This window comes from Spermophilus citellus (assembly GCF_964194105.1).
Source record: "Spermophilus citellus genome assembly, chromosome: 7".
In the NCBI taxonomy this organism is placed as follows: Eukaryota; Metazoa; Chordata; class Mammalia; order Rodentia; family Sciuridae; genus Spermophilus; species Spermophilus citellus.
The window spans coordinates 162,961,948-162,988,802 of record NC_138188.1 but is presented as its reverse complement, the minus strand read 5'-3'; the positions used below and the strand labels follow the sequence as shown (position 1 = coordinate 162,988,802).

The following is a 26,855-nucleotide window of genomic DNA, read 5'->3' as shown; positions in this document are numbered from 1 at the left end:
CAACAAAGCAGCTGGGAATAGTTGGTGTAAAGCATGAATTGCATGTAAGATTACAGCACACACCGCCTGTGCTAGGCTGGGAGGAGAAAACCCCAGTGTACATTGGTATTTCTTGTCCAGCAGGTCCAGACTGAGTTTTGGTCCTGCGCAGCCCTCTTGGGGAGGGGGGATTTCAAGTACAACAGTGCCCTCCCTTATCCATGATGTCACCTTCCAGTTACCTGAGGTCAACCAGGGTCTGCAATTATTAAATGGAAAATTCCAGGAATAAATAGTTCATAAGTTTTAGATTACATGCTCCATCCTGCCTACAACAGGTATCATCTCTCTGTCCAGAGTATCCACACAGTATGCACTACCTGCCTGCTATCACCTGGCTGTCTTGCTTATCAGGCTGACTATGGAGGCATCACGGTGTTTGTGTGCAAGTGACCCTTGTTTTATGTGATGCAGTAATTGCTGTGTTTTTTAGTTGCTAATCTGTCTGTGCCTAATTTATAAATTAAACTTTATCATAGTTATATATGTGTGTACAGAAAAAAAAGGTATCTACAGGTGACCCCTCCAGCTCTTGGCATCCACTGGGGGTACTGGGAGTGACTCCTCCAGGGACAGTCCACACCAGGCCCCATTTCCTCATAATGGCTGTGTTCCTTCAACATGTTCCCTGGCTACTGCTGTCCCTGGTCTTTTGCTAAACAGCATGAGCCCCTGGGGGTGGGTGAGGAGCAAGCCTGAGAAGATGGTTATTTTTTGGTGCCTGTCACATTATTATTATTATTATTATTATTATTATTATTATTATTATTTAGCTTAGTTTGCTTTTCCTTTTCTTGGAAACAGAGAGAGATGGAAAACAGACTTTCCTCCCTAAACAGCCTTCCTATGGCCAGTGACACTTCCTGAGTGCCACTAGTCCAGCAGCAATAAGGCAAAGAGCACATCTGCTCACACCTGTGTCCACCCTCAGAGCTGCACCACCAGTACTGCTGGTCAGCCCTGGTGCCCAATCTGGCTGCTGGCCCAGCTCAGCCCTGGTCACCCTGGTCCTCTGGCCTCAACTCTGTCCCCTCCCCTGATGGCCACTTTGCCTTGCCAGGCCTGTGCTGGCTCCTCATGCCCATAGGGTACGGGAGGTTCTAGGGTGTGTTCCCTGTAGCCCGTGTCCTGGCTAAGCCCTCCCTGTCCCCCAACCCCTGGCTCTTGGTCCTGCCTTCTCCTCATGAGCGGCAGGTGCCCCAACCTCACTGTCAGAGGAGGCCTGCCTTTACCGGCCCCCAAACCCGGCCTCGTTCCACCGTGCCCGTCTGCAGCATGGGCTCAATTCACGCCCAGCCTTTCTGCCAGAGCCCAGCAGGGCTGAGTTTGGAGTCCTGGCTGCTTACCCACCAAGATGGGCCAGGTTCTAGTTTTCCCATTTGGTTCTCTGAGCAGCTTGTTCTCCTGGGGCCGATTTACTTTGTGGGCTCTCAGACTCCAGTCTGGAAACTGCAGAAGAGGAGGGCAGGAAGCCTCTGTTTTTGAATATTTGCCTAAGACTTCTGGAGAAGGGAGACCGGTCCTGCAGAGCAAGGCCAACTCAGAGGGTGTCCAGTCAACAGCTGCTGAGGGCTGGCTACGCTCGGCCTATTTTAAGGATTGATATGGTTTTAATACCATCTCCCAATAGGATAGGGTCTACCATTACTCAGAACAGTGTTGCTGCTCTGGGTGAGCCCAGCTCTGGGATTCCCACACAGCGGGTCCAGGTGGGGCCCCAGGAACCACACAGATTTATGATAAAGGACTACAAGTGAAATCCAAAGGAAGAGGCTTGATTTTTCTGAGCTTGGCTTCCTGGCCTAGGACAGCGTATAATGGAGGCTTTTAAAAGTCTAATCATGAAGTCTCCCAGCAAACCAAACTCAAAAGACGTCCCTGGGGCACCCAACACGCCCGCCACCTCTGCACAATACTCCCGCCACCTCGCCAGCCCAGCCTCACTGTTACTGAGAATGGTGCTTCTTTGAGGCTCTTCTGGACAAAAGGCGGGAGGTTGCAAGGAAATTTGGAATAAGCAAGAAAGATTTCACTGGCGGCCTCCGGGGAGAAGGATCCCTGTCTCTGGTACCTCCCTCCTCCTCCTCCTCTACTCCAGGACGGGTTTGGTTTCCATGGCTCTCTGGAACTGGTCGTGACATCTTACCAGTCCCCTCATTCAATTAAGGAGCCAAGGGAAGATCTGTGACGTGGGGTCATTACATATCTTTTGTCCTTGTGAATTAGCCTGCAGCAGGGCCAAGGGAGACTGAGCAGGAAGCTCACAGGAGCCCCGAGGAGGATGGGGCTGTGTCAGGGAAGCACCCAGCCTCGACCAGCTGTTACCAACTGGGACCCCTGCCCGCCACCGCTCATGGCCCCAGAAGGCCCCAGGGCCGCGTGTCAGGAGGCACAGGGATGCACAGCCACATGCTGAACAGCTCTGTAAACCTTCTGTCCTTCATCCAGAAACAGAGCACACACACACACACACACACACACACACACACACACACACACAGAGCTAATGAGCTGAAATGTAAGGAGGAGACGTGGAGGCACCAAGAATTTGGTGTAGCCATCCAGCTTGGGGGCATATCAGTGCTGGAGGTCATAAGCAAGCGTGGCAAGTCACCCCGAACCTTCCATGTGGTTTGATTGGCATGCTGTGATGCTAGAACGAGAGGGGAGATAAATGAGAAGACAGAGCCCTGCTCTCGGCCGGATATTGATCCTTCTCCATGTTCAGCTGAGCCCTCTGTGAGTCGGGGAACTGCCGTGTCTGGGAGCCTTGGGATGCCGCAGGGGAGGATCCTGTACTCGCCGGGCATTAACCACAAGCCAAGCGCCACTTGAAAGTGGGGACACAGGAAACTGAGGCACACAGAGATGCAAGAGCTGCCCAGGCCCAGCCAGCTAGGGGTGGGTGAGGATGGCTTCCCAGGCCAGGGCTGGAGCTGGCACACCCCCAGCAGGGTGTCTGCCGAGCCCCAGGGGCTGCCTGAGGATGCTCTTCACTCAGCCCAGCCTCCCTCTGGAACCGAGTCAGGTGGTGGATTTGGGGTTGAAGTTCTGCCCTTAACATCACCCCTTCACCTGCTGTCTCCTCCTGCACCTAGGGGCAAGGAGCCTCAGTTCACCAATCTGTAAACAACTGCAGTATTAGCATCACCTGCCTCTCAGGGCGGGGAGCAAGAGTGCAGGGGGCATGTGAGAGAATTACTCAGCCAGACAGGGTGGTGCACACCTCCGATCCCAGCTACTCGGAGGCCAAGGCAGGAGGACCACAAGTTCAAGGCCAGCCTCAGCAACTTAGACCCTATCTCAAAATTAAAAAATACTAAGGGCTCGGGATGCAGCTTGGTGGTAGAGCACCCCTGGGTTCAATCCCTAGGACAAAAGAAAAAAGTGACTCAAAACCCACCGGGTTGAATACAAAATTCAACTTCATGAATGTTGACTGCCCAGGTGGCTCTGGAGTCTCTGATAGTGGTGCAAGACTCTCGAAGTCTTGCAGTCTCCAAGTGGCCAAATGCCCACGGTGATCTTTCACCACCTGACTATTTTAGTGGGAGGCCACTCCCACCTGCTGATCTCCTGCGCTGGGGAGCAATGGTGTGTGGCTCAGCTCCTCTGTTCCCAGCGCTTGTCCAGGAGAAGTTGCCCCCTTGCCCTTGGGAAGGCAGGAGAGGCCCCCAGGGGCATGCTCGCAGCCAGGGTCCTGTGGCAGTCAGTCCAGGGCAAGAGGAGTGGCTGTGGCTGAGCGCACCTGGGCGCTCTGGGCCAACTCAGGGTTTCTTGGGTGTGCAGGGCTCCTGTGAGCCAGGAAGGCAAAGGGGGACCCAGGACTACATCTCTGCCCAGTCCCTGGGTGGGTTATCATGGCATGGCCCTGTCAGGTTGGCTGGACGGGGGACCTATGTGACAAGCATCCCCTGAGTTTCTCCTTTCAAGTGCAGACTTAGGAGCAAGAGCCAGGGGACTGCAGTGGGCAGCCTGCACCACCATGGCACATGGAGTCTCACTGAGTGGCATCCAGCCTGCTCCCCAGAGCCCTGGACAGGACACCGTGGCTCCTGGTGATCCTGCCCTGTCCCCTTGACCTACCACTACCCAGCTGGTGACCAATCTCACTTCCCCCAAGAGACTTACTGAGAGTTGGAGCTGGCGAGCTCAGTGTCACAGGGCCTCCTTGCTGGGATGTTCACAAGGGACCACCTGAGGGAAGAGTAGGAAGGAGCAGCCCCCAGGGAGGGACAGGGCAGGAGCCGAGGGCACAGAGGGCCGGGGAGGCTGCAGAGGAAGGGAAGTGGATGGCTGGCCGCCATGGGAAACTGATCATCCATGACCCGCGCCCACCTCACTGCACCTGAGCTCAGGCCACCTGCAACTGGCACAGGAGAGATGCTGCCTGCAATTCAGAGTGTCTCAACCAGAACCCTGAGCAGGGCAGTGACCTCCAGGTGGCCTCTGGCCGGAGTCACAGGAAGAAGGAATGAGATACTGAACTGGCTTTGAGGCTGGGTCCAGAGGCCTCTTCTGGGGACGCCATTCTGCTGACAGAATGCTGAGTGGTTTGGGGCTCCCTTTGGTCTCTGCACACCCCATCCAAAGACTGAGCAAGGGGACACAGTAAGGGACCTCTCGGGTTCCCATTCCGAGGCCCACTAGGTGCATCTGCACTCCCAAAGCAGAAGCCCCAGATGGCCAGGTTTCCCATCCGTGCAGCTAAGGGAGGTGGATCCTGGCTACACTCCAGCTCCGGGTGCTCCGGTCTTACTGTAAAACCAGAGCACAGAACAAAGGGTTCCCGCGTTCCTCCGAAGGCTTCTTGCCAGCCTCCCACCCTGTAAATGCAGCTGTGATCTCAGTATGCAGTGCGGCAAGGACTGGGAAGGGCGCCGTGAGGGTAGAGGAGACAGAGTAAGGAGGCGCTGGTGGTGGAGTGCAATTGAGGCTGAATGACATGCCCGGAATGGCAAACAGGACAGACGAGACGCAGCCGCGCAGATGAGAGCCCTGTGCACCTGCAGGGAGGACCTCGGGAAGAGGCCAGGGTGCACCCTAGGGTCCACACCACTACCAGGGTTGAACCTCCTGCTGGTTGGGGTCTCTAAGATCACAGGTGACCTAAGCTTCATGGCTCAGCTTGGTTTTAGGGATGTGAAGGGTGCAGTTAAGGCTGAGCTGCCTTTTGGGGGCTTGGAGTGGGCCAGCCCAGCGAGGTTCCTCTGCTACAGTCCTTCAGCCCAGGAGCAGACCCAGCAGCGGGGCTGGCAGGACAGTGACAGGCCCAGGTTTTGAGGAGCACACATCAGGCTCTGAGCCCGGCACTCGGGAGAGGGGCTGGTGCACACCACCTTTTTAACGCTCCCCATCTCTGGACCTTGCTCCAGCACCTCATCTGCATCTGGGTCTGTAGCAGGCCCAGCACCTGCCGGGCTCGTGTGGCCCTTGCCACGTGGTCCTGGCAGCCACATCTGTGTCTAGACACGGAGGCCGGGTATGGCTCCTGGGAGACACTGGTTGTACATCAGGAGTCCTGTTCCATTTGTCCAGCTCAGTTCGGAAATTCGGAGGTGTGCGTTCAAGGATGCCCGCCCCCTACGCCTACTACGTAAAATTTGCATGAATATTCACACACGTGGGAAGGTTTTAAAAAAAATTTGTGGAGAGCTGGTTTAATTCCACCGCCGCTTTCCTTCTGCTTCTCCCTGTTCCTTTCTCAAGGTGGCTGACCCAGGACCCTTGGAGGCCATCTGCGGGCCCAGCCTGCTTCCCAGGAAGGGCAGCTCAGGTAGGCATTCATGCTGGGTGCAGGGGCAGGCAGGACGCTGAGGACGCCTGGCACAGTGCCCTTGGATGTGGGTGTGAGATATAAGAAGGACTCTGTTGTCTCTGCCCTATTCACCCTAGACACTGCGGCTTCTATTCAATGCAAATGGGGTTGGTAATGGCTGCCAGGAGACTGTTCCCTCTTCTGGGCAGTTAGGAGCTGGGCAGAAGGGCTGGAAATCACAGAGCAGATGGAGGCAGCCAAGCCCCTGGCTCTCCATGCTCTGAGCTGATCATCTCCTGTCCCGGGAGGGAGTTCCATTTCCTAGTTCTGTTGGAGGCACAGTCCTGCAGCTGCCTCGGGAATTTCTTGCTGCTCTGTCAGGTTTGGATTGGCACAAAGTCAAGGACGACCAGGAACCGTGGCTTCCTACACAGGCACCGGTGATTCTACGTGAGGAAACGCTCCAAATCCTGGACAGATACACCAGCATGTGGCAGTTAGGGTTTGGGTTCAGCCTGGCAGGCTGGAAGGGTGAGAACACCCAACCCAGCCCTGCGGGAGCAGCCATGGCCAGGGTGCTCTGGGAGGACTGTCACATCTTCACCAAGGAGATGGTCCTGCAAGGCTGGGGAACCAGACAGTATGAGTTTTCTTTCCACATCCCTGAAAACTCGTGTCACCTCTCAAATCATTAAAAACATGTCGGGCAAGTCACGCTTTGGAGTTGGCTGTTGTAAAACACACAATTACGTTCACCATCTCGTGGTTATTGCTTACTCCAACTGTGCAGTTTTTTATTCAACTGCCTTAGCAACAGTTTTCAGGGAGCTTCTGTGAACTTGGAGTAACCAATCTCCAGCAAAATTCCCTCGTTTCAATTCTTCTGTGGTCTCTCCTCCGAGGATTTTAAATGGCCGCTGTTGCAGATGAGGGCCAGGGCCTGGGGTATCTGATGCCGAGCTCCTGGAGGGTAGAGGGAAGAAGGGATCCCTCCTCCTCAAAGCCCTGCCCAAGGCAGGAGAGGTCCCTCACAGGGACCGGGCCCTGTGAGGCTGGCTGGACACCCCATCCTGCCACCTTCCTTCACTGCCCGCTCTCTGGCTGGATTTGAAGTGGCCATTGATCTCAGCCCTTTGGGAATCTCACGTTTGGATTCACTGAGTACCTGGAGGGTGCTGGTTAATTATAAATGTCAAGTTGACACTAGAGGTTTTCCACCCAACCAGAATAAGGGAACTGATTCCAAAACAGCCACACGGCCTCCGAGAAGCTGAAGGCAAATACTGGGGGCTGGCCATGGGCAGCAAATACTGGAAATGGCCCAGCACCCTACTGTGGGGAAACGTTAGGCCAACGGCCACCTCCATGCCCCAGAACACTACCTAGCAAGGAAATGGGGCCACTGACACGTGGAAAGGTGCATGGGTCTTGAGAGAACGATGCTAAGTGAACTACGCCCATCCCCACAGGTCACATTCTGCAAATTCCATGTGTATAACAGTTTTGAAATGACCAAAACTCAGCCACAGAGATGAACGTCCTCCAGGAGTCTGGCGGGAGTGGGTGGAAAAGGGACCCCCAGAGCGATGGACAGGTCTAGTGACTATGCAGGTGAAGAGAAGAACCCGCACAGGTGTCACCATGTGTAGAACCAAGGAGGGCAACAAGAGGGCTCTGGACCTGCATCCTACAACACTCCCCGGGAGCACGGGCACCCTGGGCTCCCCGTTCTCCCTACTGCCCCAGTGTGCCCACAAGTTTATGTGAACAAGGGACAGCTCGGCCGCCTGGTGGTGAAGAGGACACTGGGAATGGGCCTCCACACGACCCTGAGAAGGGCGGGGGGTGACATGTGCACCCTGGGGGCGGCAGCCCCATCTCCAGAACTGCTCTTAGGGAAGCAGCAAGAACCAGAGTGGTGGCACGAGTGTCCGTGAGGTGCCAGGTGCTGCCTGGTGCCTCCTCGGAATCGGCTCTAGTTTTCACAGCAAGCAGGTCACGTCAGGCTCCTGCCCGAACCCTGCAGGGTGCGGCCGCTGCACCAGCAGAGGCACAGCGAGGGCCGCCCCCGCGCATGGTGCCTGGCCTACCGCAGGGAAATGGGGGACACTGTCTTCATACGCAGGAGACAGTGATGGTTTAGGACGTCTCCACGAGATTATGGAGGCTGTGGAATCATGTTCTTAAGACCGTTCAATGCTGCTTTGGGAGCTGCTCCAACATAAGGCCAAATAAGAGCAGGTCACACACACACACGTGCACACATGCACAGACGCACAGATGCATGCACACCTGCACGAGAAACACCAGCAGGCCCGGTCCTGAGACCGCAGCATCAGCTTCCTCCGGGTGCTGGGGTAATGTTGTAATCTCTTCCTGATATCAGTCTCCATTTTTCTCATTTCCTATGATGAATATGTAGGACTTTTATAACCAAGGAAAAAGTCACAGAGCTCCCCAAGCCAAGGGAGCCGCAGGAAACAGAACCAGCTTATGAAATGCACTGCTGCATTTACATAAGATCCTCCTGAGAAAATGAAAGGTCTTTACCGTTTTTATTGGGAAAGAATACTCTTCGGCATTAAGCCAAACACATGAGAAAATTAAACGACCGTTAGCCAGAGGATGGGAATCAGAACTTAAATAGCATAGAGCTGGGAGTGCGGGGGGACTGGTGTGAGAGGGAGGCGCCAGGGGAAAATCAGAGAGGTGGGAAGACGCAGAGGGGCCGAGGGTGGAGGAACAAGAATCCGATCAGAGGAGGAGGCCGGGCTCCTGGGATGGGGAGGAGAAGTTCCGAGGTTGTGCCCTGGTCAGGAGTATAGGTGGAGCGATTTCACAAAAACCAAGGGCTTGAGAGGCCCATGTGCCTGATGACCCCAAGGGCATGCAGGAAGAGCGAGAGAAGCTGCCCCATCAGTCTTCCTTCCCAACAGTTGCACTGAATCCTGAGCCAAAGCCCTGCAGCCAGGCCTCTCTGCCTAGGGGCCAGGACTCCACAGAACCCTCCATTCCTAAAGCGACAGCCATCCTGGGACCACTGAGCCCACGTATACCTGGAATGAGGAAGGGTGTGGTGCCTGAGGGCTCCGAGGGGGCTGCAGAGAGCCTGGGCGTGGCTCCACTCTCTCCAGTCCAGCAGGAGGACAAGGCCTTTTCTAGGTAGGCAGGGGCTCCTGCTGGCCCCTGCGGCTCTGGGCCAGGGCTTGGAATTCAGGCTCGTTCATTCTCTCTGAGTGCACTTCTGCCTCTCAGAACCTCAACTGAGCACCGTCTGCAGGGTGGGAAGGCCCAGACGGGTCTGAGACCCGAGCGTCCTACCACTGAGTGAGTCAGGGGCCGCACTGCCAGCACTCGGGCCTTGCTGCACTTGCACAGCAGCCCAGGGGCATCTTCCTCTGACCTTGCGCAGGGGGTACTTGGCTGGCTGTCCCAACTGAGTGGTCCAGGGCTGGCCAGATCCTTGTTCTGGCTGTCTCACACCTCCAGGATGGCCCTGGGCTGTGCACTGATCCAGGTGCAGGGAGGGCAGAGGAGCAGGTAAAGAGGGGTCAGGCGTGAGCTGCAGCCCCTCCCCTTGCCAGCCTGACCCAGGGGAGAGTTCTCAACCTTTCTGAGGCTCTGAATCTTCAGCTGTGAAGTGGGGTCATCCCACCTGGCCTACGGAAGTGCTGGGAGGATCCACCCTGGCAGATGGAGGGCCTGGTACATGGGAAGTTCTCAGCAAAGTGGCAGCAAACTTGCGGGTCACCTTCCTCCCGCTTCCTCCTGCAGAGGCCACCTCACCAGCAAGGGCAGGGAGGAGGCCTAGCCTCGACTGGTCAGCTCTTCTGGGTTTTCTTCTTGGCATGGGCATTGAGGCCACCTCGACTGGGAATGCTGCAGGAAGAGGCTGATTGTTCTAGCTGGCCTCTAGGCCTCTGGTCCCTAGGATCAGCCACGCAGGAGTAGCTAAACCCAAAGCCTGATCTGTGACCTCACCCCATTAGTGCTGGTCTCTTCTTCCTTAGGGCAGGAGTCTTGGGGAGAGAAGGTCCTGTTACCAGACCCAGGCCAGCCCCTCTGCTACTTTAGGGACCAAAGGAAGTGTGTTTCAACAAATAAATGGCAAGAAAAGGAAAGAGGACCCCCATCTGTTCAGCCAGGACCCTAACAAGGCCCACGCGTCGCCCTGGGTGGGTGCTTCATTTCATTTTGGGGGGTGTCTCCTGATCTTTCATCCCCTTTTCATACCATTGGCTTATGAAGAGCACGTGTGATCTTTGATCTCAAAGCACAGCTCCCATCGTGGTGAGCGGGGAGAGCGGGTGCTAGAGTGTCCTCCTGTGAGCATTCGGTGAGGGTGGGTTTTGCGGTCTGTGGTTTATGCCCTGTGACAACTGTGCCAACGCTACCCTTACCACCACTGCCACCAAACAACCAGGGCTGACTCACCATCAGGCCAGAAGCAAAGCCACGCACCTCAGAAGTCCTCATGGGGACCCAGCAGCTCAAGGATATCATCATCTTAACAGCGAAGGGCACTGGAGAGACTGAAGAACCCAGCCTGGCCTGGGCACTGGATCCTGATGCAAACCCGGACTCACCTGGTTCTGAGCCCAAGGCGTAGGACACCCTGGCACCTGAGATCAGACTCTGCACCAGTCTGGATGGAGCAGCAATGGCCTCCTGGCCTCTGCTATTGTCCCTCCCCAGAAGCAGAATATGCACCCTCTGTTTGAGAATTTCCATGTTCTCAGATTAGGATATTCTTGACTGCACTCAGAATGAATATTGATTTAGTTCCTCCTCCCCTCAAGGAAACGAAACCAACTCAAGTTCCTTTTAGTTTGCCTGTCGTAGGCTGTGATTCATCTCTTATATCTTTTATGAGCTACTAAGTTTTTACATAAGCTGCCGGGGACTTCTGTGAGGTTTCCTCCGTCCCCAGAGCAGTCACACAGTTCAGACTGACTCCTGGATCCACACGGAGGCCTGGAGTGAGGACTGGCCAGATCCACCCTCAGGGACCACCAAACTCCAACCCAGGGTTCAAATTTTCCATTTTTGGAGGGGTTAAAGGCAAATTTTCCATTTTCTTTTCAGCATCTGAGAATTAAAACCATTTAATACAAAAAATAAGCTCAAAAGAGATTAGGACCAAAATTGTACATCCTACTGTTTTTCTTATTCCTTCCCCACAAACGTACATGTTCACTTAAGAAAGGTTCACAGCTACCATCCATCTTCCTGGTACCTATGCGTCCCTCGTCGATCTCGCCTATCTGCACTGACATATCCGTCTATGTATTCTCCAACTTACCACTAATTATGAATTACATGTAATGATACATGATTCTGCCTCTTGCTTCCAGAATACTTACGATACCGTCCCATTCAGAATGGGCTAACACTGAACACAGGCAATCACACTTTCTTGGTTGGTAAAATAAAATCTGTATTAGGCCTCACATTCATTTCCAAAGTAGGAAATATTTTTCAGGTCATCGTGTTTGAAAAAGAATATAAAAATAATTATGAAATTTTCCACTTATTACTAAGCGTCCATGACCCTTTCTTTAAAAGACAGTCCTGGTCCTCTGGGAAGCACTCAGACACCCACATTACAAGGACGGTGTGGCACAACCTGGCCCGATCCCGCGGCTCAGCTCTACCCTTCCCCTCTTGCTCCCGTCTGGTGCTCCCCAGGGGAGATTTTTAAGCTCACTCTGGACGGCATGTTATACCATGTGTATCCCAGCATTCCTCCCCTGGTCTAAGATACCCACAATGTGATCAGAACCCAGGAAGGAAGCCACCGTCCCTCCTCACGTCTCAGGTTGGGTGACATGTACCTGTCTACACGCACACCTTGGAGCCGTGCTTTGAGATCAAAAATCACACGTGCTCTTCATAAGCCAATGGTATGAAAAGGGGATGAAAGATCAGGAGACACCCCCCAAAACGAAATGAAGCACCCACCCAGGGCGACGCGTGGGCCTTGTTAGGGTCCTGGCTGAACAGATGGGGTCCTCTTTCCTTTTCTTGCCATTTATTTGTTGAAACACACTTCCTTTGGTCCCTAAAGTCGCCCTTCAAGGTGGACATCTACGATGCTGGGGCTTTGCAGGTAGTGAGACTCACAGAGTTGGTAAGGCCTCACGACAGGGGAGGGAGGGCCGATGCCCGTGTCCTCAGAGGGCTGACTCATTGCAAAGGCTGAAGAGCACGCCACCTGCAGGGACAAACCACCGTGAGGTGGCCAGGGGAAGGCATGGATGGTGGGCAGAGTGCAGGTGGGCAGAGTGTCCAGAGTGTCCAGAGTGCAGGTCCAGAGTGTCCAGAGTGCAGTGTCCAGAGTGTCCAGAGTGTCCAGAGTGCAGGTGTCCAGAGCTCCTGGCGTCACGGGAGAGGCGGTCTGAGGCAGATCTAACGGAGGCCCCTGAGTCCCACCCTTGCTGCCCTGGCAGAGCTCGATGGTCACCATGAGATGACCCACTGAACAAGCCACCTTGCCCACACCTGAGATGAGGGACCTAGGAACAAGAAGGCTGGCTCCTGGTGTCGTCCACAGTCAGTGGCCCCGAGGCAGCACGCCTTGGTGGAGTGTGGGTGGAGCAGGCTGCTCACCTCCTGGCTGGATGTGAAGGGGAGAGAGGAAGGGGCTGGAGTCCCAACACCTCCCTCCAGGTCCACGCCCAGTGGTGTAAATCAAGAGGCAGGTTTGCTTAGCACATCGTGAGTGAGTTCAGTGAAACCCGGCAGGGTTAACAGGAGGCAGTGAGGGAGGGCAGTGGTGCCAGCCATACACACAGGAATGGGGTGGACGTGCAGAAGAGGCAGGCCCCGAGGAGGTCAGAACACAGGGACAGGGTGGAAGCAAGCTGGAGGAGAAAGCACAGCCCGGTCTCCTCAGGCCTGCTCTGCCCTGCAGCCCAAGGGGCCTGCAGCATGTGAGGCTGCAGCCTCGGGTGGTAGCCAGGTGGAAGCCGGGCCAGGAGGGGATTTACACCTACCTGGCCAACGGCCTGCAGCAGCTGAAAGACCTCCCACCCCTGAAGATATCCCCGTGGCCACCCTGCACCCCGTGGACAGTGCCCTATGTGCTCAAGTCTCTGCAGATGGAACTAAACGAAGGATTTTGAAAGGAGATAATCCTGGATTATTTAGGTGAGCCCTAAATGCAATCACAAGTGTCCTTTACAAGGGAGGAGGAGGGAGATTGGATAAAGGAGAGAAGGAGAGGTGCAGCCGGAGCAGACCGCTGAGAGGGCTGGCCTGCGATGCTGGAGGGGCACAGCCGCAGAGCTGGGAGGGGCGGGGAGGTCCTGGGCGCAGCCCTGCTGTGCCTCCACGTGGGCCCAGGGACACCCAGAATCAACTTCTGTTTCTTTCTTTCTTTTAAAAATATTTTTAGTTGTAGATGGACACGATACCTTTACTTATTATTATGTGGTGTGAGGATCCAACCCAGGGCCTCGCACGTGCTCGGCAATGCTGTACCACCGAGCCACAGCCCAGCCCAGACGTCTGTTGTTTTAAGCCGTGTTGCTCTGACCATGTTACAGGAGCCACAGGGACCTGGCTAGAGCTGGAGCCTCCATTCTAAGCAGATGGGAATCTTTTCTGAGGTGGCGGGTCCCTGATGGGCTATAGGGAGACTGTCACAGCCCTTCCCTGAGAGCTGTGGTGAGCCTGGGTCAGGGCAGGACGGGGCGGAGGGTTCTGGCACTTGTGGGCACGTCCTCCCCCAGTGACAAGGACAGCTATCAGACTGTCCAACCCCCAGGGCTCTGTTAGGGCCGCCCGACTCTGTGCAACTTCAGGGCCCATTTCCCGTCCGCGCCTGCGCGCCAGGCCTCTGCTGCAGGAGCCCGTTCATTCATCATGGTCAATCCACTCCTCACTGGTCACTCTCTGGCTGCTTCGCTCCTGCAGTTTCCCTCCTGATGGCTGAGGCCAACCTCCATTGTTATAAATGCAGGGTCACAGGGGACGGAAACTGCAGAGTGAGAACCCAAAGGAACACTCCCCGGGGGCACTTCTGGAGCCTTGTCTGGTGCAACCCACTTTACCTTCCGCCTCTCCAGCCAGGAGGCGGCTTCCCTCTCTCCTCCCTGCTCTTTGGCTTAACTTAATCAGCGCCTTTCCGGGCTCCTTGGCATCTGGCCAGGGTCGAGGACAGGGGAGGTTCTGGGGCCCTGGACAGCAGCCCCTGCAAGCCAGGCTTCAAGGTGGCACATGGGAATGGTACAGGTGGGCTGGGGTGAGGAGGGGAGGCTCCAGCCTGGGAGGTGGGGAGGGCAGACCCTCCTCCCACCTGGGGCCCAGGGTGTGAACATCTTGGCATGTGCTGTGGTTTGGAATGTTCCCCAAGTCTCTTGTGAAGGCCTAGGTCTGTGGATCCTGTTCCTGCAGCCCAGGCTGACCGGCACCAGGTGAATAAGTCCTCAGAAGGCTGAGACCATTGAATTCCAGTCAGTCCTTGGCACTTTCCGGAACCTGCTCTACACTCTGGGCCACTGAACCCCATGGCCCCCTCCTCAGAATATCAGAGGTGGGTTCAGGCAGAGGCCAGCCGCTGGTCCCCTATTCCTCACCCTGGGAAGGGGCCAAGGAGACACTCTGTCTGTCCTGGGACCCTCCTGGGTAGGAAGGGCACCACCTTGGACTCACTCCCTTCTTTGGAAAAGTCATCTCTAGCTCTCGGAGCCTGAGTCCCCAGTATGCTCCTCTCTGGGGCCACGTGCAGTCCCAGGTAGGAGCCCTCATGCCTCCTGTCCCAGGATAAGCAGAAAATGCACCCTGCAGAATTCCTCCCGCTGGCTGAGAACCCCTTTCCCAGAGGTGAGCTAAGAATCCATCCATCCACTGCCCATGGCAGGTGCAGGGCTGAGGTGAGACATGACCCAGCTCCAGGGCCAGTGGACAAAGCCAGAGTGGCAGGAAATGACAGGTCTGTCCATACACGGGGCTTCCTGGGAGTGGACATTTGAGTAGGTGCCATGGCTCAGGGAAGCAGATACAGGGAACCGATGGCAAAGGATAGCTTGGGTGTTAGGGCACAAAGCTGGCAGGTGCAGAGCTGGGCAGGCAGGGCCAGCTGCCAGTCAGAGCCTGCCTAGGCCTGTGGGAACCCTGGGCAGCAGTGGCCAGGGGCTGCAGGGAGCTCAGTGGAGGCTGGGCAGTGGGTTCTGAGGCTGCAGGGAAGCGCCCTTCTTCCCAGCTGCTGGTGCTGAGGGCACCCCGGGGCTTACCCACACCCCTGCCTCCATCTTCACACAGCCTCTTTCTGGTCTGTCTTGGGTCCTGTGCCAGCTGCCCTCTTCCTGGGACACTAGTGGACAGGAGGAAGGCCACCCTACTTCAGGATGGCCTCGTCCTCAGGTGACTATGTCTGCAAAGACCTCTTTCCCCAGGGTTCGCACTCACAGGGGGAGCTAGGACAAGGATCACACAACCTGCTTCTCAGGTGACACAATTCAATGGGGATGGGATGGACAGAGGTCAGTGGCAGGATGTGGGGACAATGTGGGCAGGCCATGTGGGAACCTGGAGATGGGGGCTGTGGGGCTGTGAGGAAGAGACAGGGGGCTCCAGGGCCCCTGGGTGCAGCCCCAGGAGCCCTGAGGAAGCTTCATTCCATGGGAATTTGGAAGAGAGCTATCCCCCCCCCTTCTTCCTCCCCTTGTTTGTTCTGTGTGAAGCTGCACAGAAAAAGGAAGCGGTTTTCCCCATGACCTGTGCCAGATGACTGCTGCCCAGGCGGCAGGGCTGGGGCCTCCTGCATGGCCCTGCCACCACCTGCCCAGCCCGAGCTTGTCCAGCCTTCCACTTGGTGCTGATGCACTTTTGGGGTGGAGTCACCCATGACGTGCTGTCACCTGCAGGCAGCACATCCCCGTGCCACACTGAGAACGGCACAATACCACTGATGTGCCCACGTCAGACGGCACCTGTAATGTGGCAATCGTGGGCAACATGGCCCATTGCCCTCTGCAAAAGGATTCCTCCTGGACTATTTTTAGTTGATGCCTGGGGCTGGAGCCCCTGGCTGGAGTCGCTAAACCCCTGGCTGCTTCTTCCAGAAGCCACTCCTGGCCCTCAGTGGGCAGGTGGGAGCTGGGGTCTCCTTGAGGGGGCCCTTGGTGTCTGGACCCCCTGGGCTCCAGGTGTCTGTTGGGAGCCATGTATAAATTATGGGCTTGCTTGAGCCATGAAGGCAGGGAGCTGCTTTTCTGGGAACTCCTGGGTGAGATTCCTGGTTGGAGAAAGCCCAGGTCACGCTGGCCCTGCCTCAGCTCACAGCCCCAGGATCAAACACCACCGCCAAGATGGGCGTCACCTGCCACCACAAGGTCCCCGCCACACTGAAAGCTGATGTACTTCCTTAGATAAAGGACTGCGGCCTTGTTCAGGTGTCCAGTTCCAGCTCCTCTCAGGGCTGGGAGACCATCAGTTGCCCCCCTTTTAATCTAACTTCTGTCTTTGTCTTCTGTTCCTTACCGATCGTCTCAGAGTAGGAATCCGCTCTCACGGGGTGCTGGTAACCCTGGCATAGGTGTCCTCCTAGGGTCCCTGACCCTCCAGCTGAGACACAGGGGCTCATCACGGGCATAGTTTCTCTGAATCAGAAACTGGCTGGGGACTTGGTGGCTGCATGTAATGACACTGGGGACAAGCGGCCGCCAAGGAGCCAAGGCTCTGGCGTGGACAATCTGGCACCCAGGGACCACGGATATGGGGGCAGGAGAGCAGATGCAAGTGGAGCTGCCTGCAGAGGCCTGGGGAGGCCCTGCCTCAGCGAGCCACCTGGGAGCTGGGCAGAGATGTGCTGGGACAAGCAGGTGAGGGCCTGGCCCGCCTCACCACGCAGGGCAGGGGGGAGCGGGCGCCGCCACAGCTGTTGAACACATCAGCCTGCATCTGCCTTGGGCTCAGCCCACAGCCCCTGATCCCAGGAGCCGGGGACATCACATGGAGCGACAGGAAGAGGGATGAACCCTTAGGCACCAGGAGGCCCAGCCTGACCCTGAGCGGGGAGGGGCGCCTGCCTCCGTGCCCTGCAGACGCCCTTCACCTCCGCTCTGCAACCCCCACGGCGTGGCCAGCTCTGCGCCACCCCATCACAGTCAACAGCTTGTGTGTTTGTGTGAGTGCACGTGGTGTGTCTGTAGTGTGTGTCTTGTGCTAGGAGGCGTGAGTGTGCCGTGTGGTGTGTTGATGCAGTGTGTGTGGTGTGTACTGATGTGAAGTGTGGTGTGAGGTGTGTGGTATGAACTGATGTCATGTGTGGTGTGAGGTGTGTGTTCATGTGTGCACTGGTGTGATGTGTGTGCTGGGTGGTGTGCTTGTCCTGTCAGGACAGTCCCTGCTCAGCAGGCCATGCTGCTGGCCCTCTGGCAGGGTGGAGGCAGCCCTGCCCTGTGCCCCTGCCTTGGGGCCACACTCCTCTGCTTTGGACCTGCCTCCTGTAACACCACAGTCTGCTCTTGCCAAGAGGGTGCTCCATGCCTCCCACCCCTGCTGCGTGGGCTCCACCCTCACATGGGCACGAGACAGCACTGAAATAGGCCTCAGGCCACGGCCCTGCACCCTGTGGGCCCAGGTGGGCACTGTAGGTCTCCAAGACCCCAACAGCACTTGGCTGCCCCCAGCTGTGGCACCAGAGCCTGAGCAGGTCCTGGGCTCTGGCTTTCCTGTTGGTGCCTGAGCAGTACCAGGCCTGCCAGGGAGCTGCCTCGAGACTCCAGACCACACATGGCCATCCAAAGCCTCCCTGCCCATGGGACCTCTGTGACACGGCCCTGAGGAGGCACCCCAGGGCTGTCCCCCAGTGCTCTGGACGTTGCGTGCCTGCCAGCCACCCTGGCACTGTGCTGGAGACAGCCTGCCCAGCCGCAGAGCCCGGCGGGAGCCGTCCCTGCAAATATAAGTTCCAGGTGGAGAGATTACTGAAGATGGCTTGATGACAATGTCAACTGTGCTGCCTCTTTTCCTGTTATTTGTAAGGCTATAAAAGTTGAAAAAAAAAAATTCTGCAGAGGAGAAGCCATGAGGCGAGAGACAGTCTGAATCACCAGGCTCCATTAACTGGTCTGCCTACAAAAAATAACTCAACACGGCGGGCGAAGGGCCCTGTCCCACTCAGACCCTGTCCTGGGCACCCCGAGCCCGCCACGTGCAGGGAGGAGCAGCTTCTCCGCATGGCGCCCTGTCCACTGACAGGGCAGTCAGGCAGACCCACCAGCCCCAGCCACTCCATGTGTGGGTTTGGACTGTTCCCAGAGGCCCACAGGGGATGGGCAGCTCCGGAGGCTGCACGTGGTGGGTGGGCAGCTAAGTGGCAATGGAGGCCGAGTGCCCAGGGCTGGAACGGACGCTTTGCATACAGTCCCTTCCACGGCCAGGTGATCTCGCCTGCACAGCTGCTGTTCAGCCTGCAGCTGCCAGCTCTGCCCACTGCCAGAGAAATGGATCCATGGTGCCCCGTCCACCCTCCCTGCCTCCTGGGCTCTCCGCAGCACCTCCCTCCAAAACATCGGGAGGAGCAAAGAGAGGCACCAGGGATGTTTTTCGGTGAGGAGAACCAGCGGAAGGAGGGTGGGCCTGAAGCTGACCTGGGAAAGGCGTCCCTGAGCTGAACGCTCTCGGTCAGGCCTTGTTTCCAAAGCATACCAGCACACAGCAGTGCTGGCGGGATGTAGGGCGCCAGAGGCCACTCTGTAACCTGGAGCCAGAGGATCTCTCCCAACCAGGCATAGGGATCGGGCTGCCCTGAATCCATGACATGGATCAATAAGTCCAGTAAGTAACACAAATAATGCTGTCTATACAATCACCAAGGGTCCGTGCACTTGGACACATGAAAGCACCCAATCTCCCAAACCCTGTGAAGCAGGCAGGCCCTGACCTCCACCCACAGATGGAGGTTCTGAGGCACGGAGAGCAAGCGGAGCAGCAGATGCCACACAGCTACCAGGTTCGGTGGCAGAGGGCCTTGCCAGGGTCTGTGCGCCAGCTGTGAGGTCACAGAAGCAGCAGAGGCTCAGTGGGGCTGCCTCTGGAAAGCACCTGCCCCCCGCTTGGCGGCCCCATCCTCACCCCAGGAGGGGCACCACTCTACCTGCGTGGACTCACTGCTCTTGGCTGGCCCCTTGCAAGCCCAGGAGACAAGAGTGGGGGCGACCGAGGTCCACAAAGCTTCGGCAGACCCAGGATCCCTCCACTGTGCCTGGGAAGCACCCTGTGGGCCAGCTCTGCAAAGGAGCTGGGCAGAGCTTCCGCCGGGAGAGGGCTCTGGAGACAGACATTGGTGATGGCCACACAAACACGCAGATGTGCTTAATGTCCCTGAATGGTGCACTTAAAAATGGTGAAAGTCATACATTTTTCTGTCATGTGTAGTTCATCACGATTTAAGAAATGAATTAGAGAATCTAAAGCAAAAAGAGTAAAGCACTCTGGTGCTTCTTTGAACTGTTTGTAGACCCAGTTTCTAGGGTTCTGTGAGCCTGCTGTGTGGCCGGCTTTGGGACTGTGTGGCGGGGGCAGGGGACAGCAGACAGGGTGGGGCCACAAGGCAGCACACTGCACCCTCGATGGGGAAGCCTCCTCCAGATGGACAGCAGGGCACCACCAATGTGGCAGCTGAGGACATGGCACAGTGGCCTGCAGAGGGACTCTGTGGAGTGTGGACACACACGGTCTGCACACTGCCACAGACGAGGGCCAGCTGTGTGCTCCAACAACACTGTCCCCAGATTCAGAACATGGCTGTGCAGATGCAGGATGAAAAGCAGGAGCCTCACTGCCGACAGGCCTGGGGAGCCAGCTCGGGCTCAGACTCCCTCACCACAACGTGCTCTCATGAGACCGGCAGCCTCCTCGGCTCCCGGCACACAACAGTTCCACCTCCAACAGGAGACCTCCAGCTTAGAGGTGAAGGGTCCTGGGCAGCGGGGCCCAGCGTCTGGGGGCCCTGGGCACTGTCTCTCTGTGGCTGCCTTTGGTTCAGACTTGCAGTGGCATTGGGAGAGTCACAAGGTGACAAGAAGGGCCCTGCCATGGCTTCTTCCAGGGTCTCTGAGAAGCATCAGGTGCTGAGCTGCCTGGGCCTCCCCTGGTGCCCATGCCACCCAAACACTTGACATGATTCACCATCATCTGCTTGATCACTCTAAAGGGACGTCACCACAGTCCACTTTCCTCAGGAGAAAGTGACCAGAGAGGTCACTTCTACCGGCAAAGAGCAAAACCAGACCCAGCAAGGCAGCCTGTCCCATCTCCCACCCTTCTCATGACCACCAGGAGCAGAACAGCCCTTCTGTGCATCAGGGTGGCATTGCACATGGCCTGAGAGACCCCCAGGTCACTAACGGTCATCCGCGTTGCCATCATGTCCATTCAGGTCTTTGGCGTCCCTTCCCAGGCTTCTGACTTAAGAGGCCCTCAGCCCACAGCTGTGGTGGAGGAGGGTTTCTGAGTAGCTTCCATCACTGTGACAACATACCCACAAAAACCAACTGAATAGAGGAAAGATTTATTCTGGCTCAAGGTTTCAAAGGCTTCAATCCGTGGTTAGTGGGCACCACTGCTCTGGGCCTGAGGTGAGGCAGCACAGGGTGGAAGGACACGGCAGGCAGAGGAAAGCTGCTCAGCTCTTGGCAGCTACAAAGGGGCTGGGGAGGAAAGGCCATGGACAAGACATAGTCCCCAAAGGCACACTCCTAAGAAACGTCCCCCTCCAACCAGGCCCCCCATTCTACACTCCCAGGAGTCCATTCAGCTATGAATCCCTCCAAAGATCATCCACTCACTTCCCCAGAACCCCCCTCTGGACACTCTGCATGGGGACCAAGCCTTCAACACACGAGCCTCTGGGGACATTCCAGATCCGACCATAACAAGCATCCAGTGCTCCCTGACTGCACAGTGCCCCACTGAGAACACGGACGGCACATCTCCCAGCACCTGGGGGATCACCCTGGCCGGCAGGCGCTTGGCCGCAGGTGGCTTCTTGAAAGGGGAACAAAGCCAAGATGTTCCTGCAGGATTCAGAGCCCAGCTCTTACTGCAGCGGAGACAGAGGGGTCATCCCAGGGGTCAGGATGGAAACAGGGCTGGACATCCAAATGCTCCGTACCCCACACTCCCACCTCCATCCTCAGGCTGGGACACCCAAGGGATGCGGCTGACCCCTTGCCTAGCTCCCTGGGCTCGATGGGCTAGGTTACCATTTCCTCACCTGTCAACAGTTACAAACGTGTCACAGGAGGACAATGACTGTGCTGGGAATGGTGAGGATGACCAAATGGAGCATGAGAGGGAGGGAACACTGGAGAAGCAGGCAGCAAGGAGCCAGATTGGGTTGGGCTAGGACCAGAGACCACCCAGCAGGGCAGGCAGAGTCTGTGGGCTCCCCAGGCAGGGTTCTGAGCAAAGGATGAACACCCCTGGGGGAAGACGGCAGGCCAGGCCTGGCAGGCTCACAAAGGCCCCTGGACCACGCTGGGTGGAAAACCAGTGTGGAGGGAGCCCTGGGCTCTGGCAGGGGCAGGGGCAGCTACAGAAGCTGGGGACAGTCCTCGGGTACCCAACCCGATTCCCAGCCTGCTCTGTCTCTGGCTTCTGTCCTTTGGTTCTGTGCTTCAGAGCAGCAACAGCCTACAAAACCAAGTACTCTTCACCCTTCGAGACCCGGGTTCCTGCTGCAGAGCAGGCTGGGGCAAAACCACAGCCGCTCAGAGTGGTGGGTGGGGCTGGGACACCCAAAGTGGGGATCTTCCCCGAGGGCCACCAGAACAGGGTCACCACAGCAAGGAAGCTGCAGGGGCTCAGCCTTGCCCAGATGTGACCTCTCAACAAACCCACTTTATCCTGTCATCCCGGTATGTTGGCTGAGCCTTCCTCCACAAATGAGGAAAAAAAGGGCAGATACCAAGGCTGGGGGCCTGGGCGAGGGAAGCTGAGAAAAGAAATCCAAGACCTCCTGGCAAATGCGCAGAGCTTGGGCTTCCAGAGGGCAGACTCCAAAGTCCCCTGACTCTGGGCCTGGGGCTCCTGCCTCCCTCCTTCAACAGCCCACCTGGGGACTGGATGCAGGGGTGGGAGGAGGCCTTGCCTGCTGCCCACCTGTGCACCCTAGCAAGCTGAACACTGGTTGACAGGGACAGGTGTGTGCACGTGATGCTGGCCACGGGAGGCTGCCCCTGGCCACTGGGCAGTCCTAACCCAGGACATCCCAATGGCTGCCTGGTCTTCTGGGAGGGTTCCTTCCCCACCAAGAAGACCTTCACAGAGAAAGGAAAGCAATCCATCAGGCCCACATGCGTGTACTGCCATGGGCTCTGCCCACCACGCGCTCTGCTGTGTCCTTCTGAGAACCCGAAGCAGCTGCCACTGTTTACTGTTTGTACTCTCCAAGGAACCAAGCCCAGCGCCTTGCTCAGGTCAGAAGGGCCTGTCCTAAGGTGGCAGTCACCCAGCAGAGCTAACCAAACCCCGTGCCATCATGGTCACATGGAACCCTGCACTCAGCACACAGATGGTCAATAAAGACAGGTGGCTCATCGACCAGGTGATCTGCCCTGTCCCATTTAATCCCTTCAATGGCAGCTCACTCTTACCCCATTTCACTGTTGAGAAAACCTAACCACAGAGAGGGTAAGTGGAGGTGCTGCCAACAAGAGCCCAGGGCAGGAGTGCGTCCTCCGGGGCCCTACAGCCTTCGAAAGGGGCTTGAGAGCATTAACCAGCTTCTCAAGGGAAAGTCCCTGGGGATGGAGCACAGAGTCCCTCCAGCCTTGTTGCTGATCCCTGCCAGATAAGCCTGGGCGGAAGACACCTGCGTGTGTCTGGAATTTTCTTCGTCTATTAAAGAGAGCACTGAGGAGCTGCCAATAGCTGCACGAGTCTCCGAGTCCTGGGAATGCCAGCAGGATTATGCTCACAGCAAGACCTCCACAGGGAGGGCACCCTGCTCCAGACAGCTTTGGCTCTCTACCCTGAGCTTTGCCAGGCGGTACCCACGAAGCCAGTGTTGGAACGACTTCCCCGTCTTCCATCTCGGCACTGTCTAGGGAAGGCTGAAATGGGTGGCATTGATGACGAGAGGGACAAAGAGCAGAGAGAATGCAGGCATGCTGTGCTTCCCTGTCACCAGGCTGGTGACCACTGTGGCAGAAAACAACACAGACCCTCCTCTCTGCCCACCCATGCCCTCTCCTTGGAAGCCACATGGGCGTGCTCCAGGACTTCCTGTGGAGGGGAGGCAGAGTGGGTCAGGCTGAAGTGAGAGCATGCTGGGAAGTTTCAGGAGCATCCAGTACCTGGGACTCTAAGAAAAGGCATCACAGGAAGTGCTCTCAGGTGAGCAGGTAGGGTCCCGTGGGTGCTGCTGGGTGTGCAGCCTGCAAGGTGGGTGAGCGGGCTTCACTTGCTGGTACTGGCTCAGAAACCAGGGGTGGCCTGGCTCCCAGCCGAGGCCACAGATCCAGCTCTAAGTGTCTGACAACGCAGATGACAGAAAGCAGAGGACGGTGAGAAGGGTCAAGAACAGTGACTGACTGGCAGGGCCACAGGGATGACCAGATTTAAAGAGCATGGCCAGTGTCCTCCCCACGCAGGGTGAAGGGTGTTTGTGGGGCAGACAGATCCGTTCTGCAGTGTTCCAGGCACTGTTTACATTCCCTCACCTACTTCTCCTTGCACTGTACGAAGCGGAAACCACAGACCAGGATGCCCACCCAGAGGAGCCAAGGCACTCGCTGTCCATCACAGCTCTGTCCCCTCCCTGGCCACCACCTCTCCACCTACTGCCTGGTTGTCCCTCAGAGGTGGCCTGTGGGCAGCTTTCCTAGAAGTCACCCACCTTAGATGTGTCCACTTCGGACAACTTACCTGCCCACAGTGCCCATCTAGCCTGGCCGCCCCAGGGCTCACCTGTATCCCTCCTGAGCCTTCCTCCACTTCCCACCTACTGCTCTAGGACCTCTGGGGAGTTCTTAGGAAGGACTGCCATGCTGACCTGCTCACAGCATCTCATCAGCACTTCAGAAAGAGGCAGATCTCAATAAATCCTCACTTGAAGGGAAAATGCGCACACACCTGCCCGTGGGCATGTCTGCACGTCCACACACATGCATGTGTGTGAGCTGTGTACATGCACCTGGGGAAGCCTTTGGGCAGGGCCCTTCTTTCCTTTGGGATGAAGGAGGCTGTTATTTCCCTGTGTGTCCACAGGCACCATTCATGGAAGTCAGAGGACCTGGTCCCTCTGCCCTTGACCAACTGTCCACAAGGATGAAGTAAGGGGCTGACCACCTGTCCTTGATGATGCCTCCCACTCCCAGTTAGCTGAGAGTGAGGTGACTTGTTGACCACACTCTACTGACTAAGCTAGCTGAGGGCAGTCTGAGAACCCAGAGGTCCACACCCTGCTGGGCATCGCCTCCTGGCTCCTCTGTGGGGTTTCCTTGAACAGAAAGGTGGCAGCTGCCCTGGCACCCTGAGATGTCCAGCCGAAATCTGGGAGCAATTTCCTCATAATGTGTTTTCCTCAGGGACTTTAGGGGGAGCTCACGAGAGCGCCCCCACCCCAGCCAGCTCGCCATTGTCCCTGTCTTCCAATCAGAAGCAGAGGTCCTGGGTCTGTGAGGCCTGGACGCTGGAGGGGGCTTAGAAGGGGAGAGGCTACGAACAAAGGGGGTCCTTGGCGAACCCCTCTCTTACGTGACTCCTGTGGATAAGGAACCATGGACATCTGGAGGAGTCCTTCCCACCAAGGGATTGGCAGATGCACCGCAGAGCTAACCGCGGGCCGCCCCGACCCCCAGCGAGGGCCCAGGAGACACAGCCGCCCGGAGTCCCCTCGGCCGTCAGAGCTGCCCACCTGCGGGGCCGCGGACCCCACCCACCCCACCGGCCCGGCCCGCACCTGCTCGGCGCGACCGGAGGCGGCGGGAGAGCTGGACACTGCCGAGCTCCGCGCCCGCGGCCGGCAGGTCACCGCCGCTCGAGCGCCCCTCGGGCCGTTCCGCCGGAAACCGCGGGCTCCACGCACCGCCTGGGAACGCCAGGGCTCTGCCCGATCCGATTTTTCAAAAGGGACCAGAGCCACGAGATGCAAAAATGCCCCCTCGAGAGTGGCCCCCTCCCGGGAGCCAGCGCGCGGGGACACCTGCGCCCGCCGCCCCCGCGGAGCGGCACACCGAGGCCGCAGCGGCGCGGGGCCGGGGGGCGCGGAGGGGGCCTACCTTCTGGATGCGTCCATCGATGTCCAGGTAGATGGCCTTGGGCCGGTAGCTGGAGGAGCCGGACCCCATCCTGCGCCCGCCGCTGCACTTGGACTTTTTACTGTACTTTCCCGACGCGGCCGCCGCGCGGGGAGGGCGGGGGAGGGGCGGGGGCGGGCCGGGGGCGAGCAGCCAACCCGAGCGCCCGCCGCCCAGCCGCCGCCGCCGGCTCCGCCCCCGGCCCGCCCCGGCCCGCCCCTCCCCCTCCGTCTCCCCCTCCGTCTCCCTCTCCCCCTCCCTCTCTCCCTCTCCCGCTGCCCCTTCTCTCTCCCCCTCTCCTCCGTCACCCCGTCCCCTCCCTTCCTCTCCACTCCCCGCTCCAGCGCAGGCTGCTCCCTCACTCTCCCTCCCCACTTTCTCCCTCCCTCCTGCCTCCCTTTCTTCCTCTCCTGGCTCCTCCCCCTCCCCACGCCCCCCTTCCCCACCTTCTCTCCTGCCCCCCCATCTCACCTTATCTCTCCGTCCTCCTCCCGCTCTGCCCCCTCCCTTTCTCCAGGTCCCTCTCTCAACCCTGCTGTCCCTCCCTCTCCCCTCTCTCCCCGCTTCTGCTGCTCACCCCAGTCTCCTCTCCTCCCCCTGCCCTCTCCCCGTCTCACCCCCTCTCCTCTCTCCAGTCTCATCCCACTCTCTTCCCCTTTCTCCTCTCCCCCCTCATCCTCTTCACCTCCCTCCCAACATTAAGGCACCCCCTCTTCCTTTTGATCCCAGCCACCTTGGAGACTGGGCCAAGTTGACATCCCGGTGTCTACCTGTCCTCTGTGCAAATGTCACTCCTTGCCTCCCAGGGGTCATTCAGTCTTCAGTAATCAGTGAGCAAGGCCCTGAGCGTGGCTGGGTTTTTACCCAAACCCAGCCCACTTAGAAAATTCCCCCAGGCTCCCCCCTCTGGCAAGCTTGCCACCCTCACTTAATTTGAATAGGAAGTGGGAAAAGTTCCTTTTCATTCATCTGCATCCTTTCCCAAGTTGTGGGCACTTGGGGGAGGGCCAGCCTCTTCCCTGCTGCACCTGGAGCTGAAATGCAATTTTGTTTCAGCCGGAGGACTGCTTAAAGGACAGAAACAAAATTGCCGTGCGTAGCCTGCTGGGTCCAGGCTGTGCTGGTCCCCCACTCTGTGTTAATTGTGCAGGGAGTGTGGGAAAAACAGGAGGGAAGAAAGAGGGATTGGGGGCAGCTCCTTGGCCTGCAGATCACAATTCTCTGGGGTTTTCCCAGCCAGAATGGGCTGGGGGAGTGGCTAGCAGGCTGCTGGTGGCTCCCAGGGTGTGTTGCTTTTGGAAGGAGAGGCAGAGAATGGCTTATTGTTTCTTCTAAGTGGATTCCCAGCATCGGCTTCCATCTGTTGACTGGGCTGTACGCTTGCTGAGAGCACCCAGTGCATGCAAGGCCCTCCTTGCCCTCAGGCCTGTGGGGAGCCAGGCCAGCAATGCCCTTCCTTGGCCATCCTGGTCTCCACCTGGTGGACAGTCACCAACTTTACAGACTCTTCCAGGTTCCAGGGCCATCTGGAGAACTGGCCGGGGGAGGAGAGAACATCAGCAGGAGCTCAGGGACTCTTCCTCCCCTGAGGTGAAGGAGTGGTCACCTCAGTCCTGGACAGTCTAGCCCTCTGATCACTTCATGTGCCCCTCCCTGCTCTCCTGGGGACTGGGGCTCTCAGAGAAGGGTGATGGTTTTGGCCCTTACTGGTTCTGCAGCTCCTGCCCACACCTCCTGGGGGTTTGATCCCAGAGGTTAGCTTCACGAGTGCTTTGGGGGAGCCTAGGGGACAGCCCAGAGGCCCT

At 57.5% G+C, this 26,855-nt stretch overlaps 1 protein-coding gene across 6 annotated transcripts in view; it reads right to left on the bottom strand.

Annotated features, from left to right (window-relative positions):
* The window catches only part of PDE9A (phosphodiesterase 9A), an 84,045-nt gene extending 58,788 nt beyond the window's left edge, over positions 1–25,257 (bottom strand). For all 6 annotated transcript variants that reach the window (XM_081302665.1, XM_081302666.1, XM_081302667.1 and 3 more), the window contains exon 1: positions 25,033–25,257. In XM_081302665.1, the coding sequence (XP_081158791.1) occupies positions 25,033–25,101 (69 nt within the window). In that variant the 5' untranslated portion in view covers positions 25,102–25,257. The remainder of the gene's footprint in view (positions 1–25,032) is intronic.
* Between the last annotated feature and the right edge of the window lie 1,598 nt (positions 25,258–26,855).